General features: G+C 45.7%; 1 protein-coding gene across 1 annotated transcript; it reads left to right on the top strand.

The window, feature by feature from the left end:
• Positions 1-1,325: 1,325 nt before the first annotated feature.
• On the top strand, positions 1,326-4,623 carry LOC108829023 (uncharacterized). The gene is made up of 3 exons (XM_018602672.1): positions 1,326-3,218; positions 3,268-3,517; positions 3,623-4,623. The coding sequence occupies exons 1-3, from the start codon at positions 1,326-1,328 to the stop codon at positions 4,621-4,623; spliced, it is 3,144 nt and encodes a 1,047-aa protein (XP_018458174.1).
• The last annotated feature ends 407 nt before the right edge of the window (positions 4,624-5,030 follow it).

A 5,030-nucleotide genomic window follows, 5' to 3' on the forward strand; every position in this document is an offset into this window, starting at 1 on the left:
CGTTTGGGTCCCTCCTCTGATCATAGAGGTAAGGGTTCAGGTTCTAGAGACCGGAGATCAGCTCTAGAACGCTTATCTGAGCCACACGTAAGTAAGGAACCAGCAAGAAGAACTCCTAGCTTTGAATCAGGTCGTCTACAAATTGCTGACACCAGAATGGGAGGAATAGATATTACTGATCAAACAGCCGGAACAGAACCGTCTCCAACTGATAGAATCCCAGCTACTCTCCGCCTTGGGACAAGCTCCTCGGTCCCTACTTGCAATAGAGGGACCATTCCGGTCGCTCCTCTCAGTAAAATGGTGCAGAAGCGTAGAATTACAAAGACCCAGAAGCGGGTAGTGAGAAGTCCTCTCAGGGTACCCAGTCTAAAGAAACAAACGGGGGTCAGAACTACTACCTCTACCAGAAGGAGACTGGCAGTGGACAAAGACAACTCTTTACCTTGTGATAAGGCAGGAACAAGCAAAACAGACCCCAATACGCAGAAGAAGAAGAGAGGTCCACCAACTTCGGTGATTATACCGGGAATCACGAGGGGTGGGGTGGATTTTCGGCCCCATCAAAAAATCTCTTCCTTAGTCATTCTCAGCTGGAATTGTCAAGGACTTGGGAGTGTCCAGACAATCCGGCGTATCAAGGAGATCCATAAAAATATGGCTCCTAATGTAATGTTCTTCATGGAAACAAAGAATGAGGATGATTTTATCAATAAAAAGCTTCAAAGCCTCTGTTACTCCCATTATTTTTCAGTGCCTCCTATTGGTCTTAGTGGTGGGCTTGCTCTTTTGTGGAATGACGAAACTGAGATCACTATCTTAGAATCATCTCCTAATCTAATAGATACGAAGATCGTTTACAAAGGAACCACATCCTTCGTCTCCTTCATCTACGGCCCCCCGGTTACAGAAGATAGACCTGCGTTTTGGCGCAAACTAACTACAGTGGGCGGAGCAAGAGAGGAACCGTGGCTGATCACCGGGGACTTTAATTACATCCTCACTAATGCCGAAAAGAGTGGAGGACCGACTCGACCAGAAGGGTCTTTCATTGCTTTCCGGTCTTTTGTTGCGCAAAACGGCCTCTGGGACCTAAAGCACACAGGGGAGCAATTATCTTGGCGAGGAAGTCGACATACCCACTTCATAAGATCCAGGCTTGACAGGTCTATGGGAAACTGCGCTTGGGCGAAGCTTTTCCCATGGGACGATGCCGTTATCTTCGTTTCGAGGGGTCCGATCACCGCCCTCTACTCTCATACTTTAACGCGAACAGAACAAAGAAGAGGGGCATGTTCAGGTTTAATAGAGCTTTGACAGAGAATATGGAGGTCACTCAGGTTGTCGAGGACGCTTGGAACTCCTCCCCTCTTGCTACTGTTATCGCAAAACTGAACTCTTGCAGAAGAAGAATTATCCAATGGGCCAAAGAGCAGCAGGAGCAAAGCAATCTTACCATCAAGCGTAATCAAGAATCTCTAGATACTGCCCTCTCTAGCTCCACACCAGACACTACTCTCATTGAGTCACTTAACACTGCTTTACTTCGGGCCTACATCGCGGAAGAACAATTTTGGCAGCAACGAAGCAGAATTCAATGGCTTAAACAAGGTGACCGCAACACGGGCTTCTTTCATGCAGCAACCAGAACAAGAAGAATCATTAATTCTATCCCGGTGATAGAAGACTCGCAGGGAGGAGCGCACTATGAAGAGTCTGAAATTGCCCGAGTGATCTCTAACTATTTCACTCAGATTTTTACATCCAACGGTAACTCTTCCTTCACTCAGATTCAGGGATTGATCACCAGGAAGGTTACTCCAGAGATGAATATAATGCTGACAGCCATACCGAGTGATTCGGAAATACGAGAAGCGGTTCAGTCTATCAATGGTAATAAGGCTCCGGGGCCAGATGGTTTCTCGGCCACCTTTTACCAAGCTTATTGGCACATCGTTGGTGCAGATGTGATCAGAGACGTCCGAGAATTCTTCACTACAGGCCACCTCCATCCACAGCAAAACGAGACCCATATTCGGTTGATACCGAAGGTGACGGGAGCTAGGTCAGTTGCTGAGTACCGGCCAATAGCGCTATGCAACACTCACTATAAAATAATTGCAAAGATTCTCACTAGACGTCTGAAACCGCTACTCCCGCTCCTCATCTCCAACACACAATCAGCTTTTGTTTCCGGAAGGGCGATAGCAGACAACGTCCTCATTACTCACGAAACTCTACACTATCTTCGGACTTCTGAGGCCAAAAAACGCTGCTCTATGGCCGTAAAAACCGATATGAGCAAGGCGTATTATAGAATTGAGTGGAGGTTCGTTAGAGAGGTACTTGGCATGCTGGGTTTTGATGCTGTTTGGATTGGTTGGATTATGAGTTGTATCGATACAGTGACATACTCGTTTCTGATAAATGGATCGCCTCAAGGATCAGTCTCACCATCCCGAGGGCTTAGGCAAGGCGATCCACTCTCTCCCTATATCTTCATCTTATGCACAGAAGTTTTATCAGCTCTTTGCGCTAAGGGTCAAGCGAATGGCTCTCTCCCCGGAATCAGAGTAGCTCGTGGATGCCCTTCGATTAATCACCTCCTTTTTGCTGATGATACTATGTTCTTCTGCAAGACTAAACCATCTTGTGTCTCAGCTTTAATGGATATTCTATCGATTTATGAAGCTGTTTCAGGGCAGAAGATCAACCCACAAAAATCAGCCATCACTTTCTCAGCTAGAACACCTCCTGCTGTCCGCACCCGAGTGAAAGAAACGATGGAGATCTCACTCGAAGGAGGGATTGGGAAGTATCTTGGGTTGCCTGAACAGTTTGGTCGACGGAAAAGGGATATCTTTGCTTCCATCTTGGATAGAATCAAACAGAAGTCCCACATCTGGACGGCTAGGTTCCTCTCGGGAGCTGGAAAACAAGTGATGCTGAAGTCGGTCCTTGACGCAATGCCCTGCTATGCCATGTCTTGCTTCAAACTCCCACTCTCCTTGTGCAAACAAATCCAGTCGGCCCTTACTCGATTTTGGTGGGACGCTAACCCGGAGAAGAAGAAGATGTGTTGGGTCTCTTGGGATACTATGGCTTTACCGAAATATGCTGGCGGGCTTGGCTTTCGGGATATCGAGACTTTCAATGATGCTTTGCTCGCGAAAATATGTTGGAGGCTAATAAAAGATCCGCAATCTCTACTGGCCCAGGTCCTAAAAGGAAAATACTTTCGATATCAATCTTTTATGGATTGCTCAGTGCCAGCCTCAGCTTCTCATGGCTGGAAGAGTATTCTTGCCGGACGAGAGGTACTTAGAAAGGGTTTGGGTTGGGCAGTGGGCGATGGCGAATCAATCCGAGTTTGGGGAGACTCATGGCTCTCTTTTGAGGCCCCATGCCAACCTTTTGGTCCTCCAAACGAAACAGAGCAGTCACTTATGGTTAAAGACCTCTTATGCCCTCTCACGAACAAATGGAGACTGGAGATCATTAGACGATTTCTTCCTCAGTATGAGGACACTATTTTGTGTATAAAAACCAGTACGGTACATGCTCAGGATTCGCAGATTTGGCTGTATGAGAAAACAGGGGAGTAAGTACTCTACAAAAACAGGGTATGGCCTGTGTATGACTATCGACAAAACGAGTACTGCTACTGACGATCAGGTCCATTGGCTTAAGGATATCTGGAATGTCAAAACCAGTCCCAAAGTGAAAGACTTCTTATGGAGAGTTGCAAAGAGAGCTATACCTGTTAGTTCAAACCTGGAAAGAAGGGGCTTTCCTAGTTTTAACTGTAAAAAGTGTGGTGCCCATGAGGATGACCTGCATGTCTTTCTCACCTGTCCGACTGCAGAAGAAGTATGGAGTATGGTCCCCACTGTGCAACGCCCCCCTAACTCGATCTCCTCTGCGACAGAACTGATTAAACTCGGTAAAAACCTTGTTCCACTTCCTCCGACAGGTCTGAACTCTCCCCTTTGGCCTTGGGTAATTTGGAACCTGTGGAAAGCGAGAAATAAGCTGGTCTTTGAGAATAGAGTTTTCACAGCTCAGGAGATAGTACTCAAAAGCATTAAGGATGCAAAGGAGTGGAATGATGCGCAACATGAAAACAAGACACAGTCTCTCTCCACCCTAGCTTCTTCTGCGTCTAGCACTCGATCTCCATGTCCTCCTCCTATTTTCCCGCCTGCAATACTTGTTTGTAAAGTGGATGCGGCTTGGGATGTCAAAACGAGATGCTGCGGTGTGGGTGGTATCTTCTCTGGCGGTTCTTCTCAACATCTCTCCAATGTTTCAGAAGCTCATAGCCATGTTTCTTCAGCTTTAATGGCGGAAGCCATAGCTGTCCATCAGGTGGTCGCTCAGGCCGTTTATTCAAACGTCCGATCCCTGGCAGTTCTATCCGACTCCCTTTCTTTGATCAAGTTATTGAAGACACGAAGGGATCAACCTGAACTGTTTGGTATCATGTTTGATATCTATCACTTTATGACTTTCTTTGATGTAATTTCTTTCAATTTTATTTCTCGCAATTTCAATGTGGAAGCTGATTTGGTGGCAAAATCAGCTCTCACTAGATCTGTAATGAACCTCAACAATGAAGGGTAAACTCCTTCTAAGAAATGCAATGCTTTGTTTGTTCAAAAAAAAAAAGATGAGCATCAAAACCGAGATCAAAAGTTGCAAAACAACACAAGCTGTCCAAAGAAGAAATTCATTCTTCAAATTGTGGAAGCTAGCAAAGTAAGTCTGGAACTCTCACATTTTGTTTATAACTTTTTAAACACAGATATAATGCACTTGCTTTTTGTCCAGAATGTTGAGATTATTTCAGGTTGCAAAGAAGAAAGCTTCAAAGAAATCCCACCGGACACTCTTTTGTTACTAGGAGAATCAACTCCAAGAGAGACCAGAAACGTGGCCCAGGAAACCTTGATGACCCATCCACCCAAGAAGAGATTCAATGGCCATAAGCATAGCAGAGGCGTGATCCTTTCACACCTTTTCAAAGAAGA

This window comes from Raphanus sativus, unplaced genomic scaffold (genome assembly GCF_000801105.2).
Source record: "Raphanus sativus cultivar WK10039 unplaced genomic scaffold, ASM80110v3 Scaffold0143, whole genome shotgun sequence".
NCBI classification, from domain to species: Eukaryota; Viridiplantae; Streptophyta; class Magnoliopsida; order Brassicales; family Brassicaceae; genus Raphanus; species Raphanus sativus.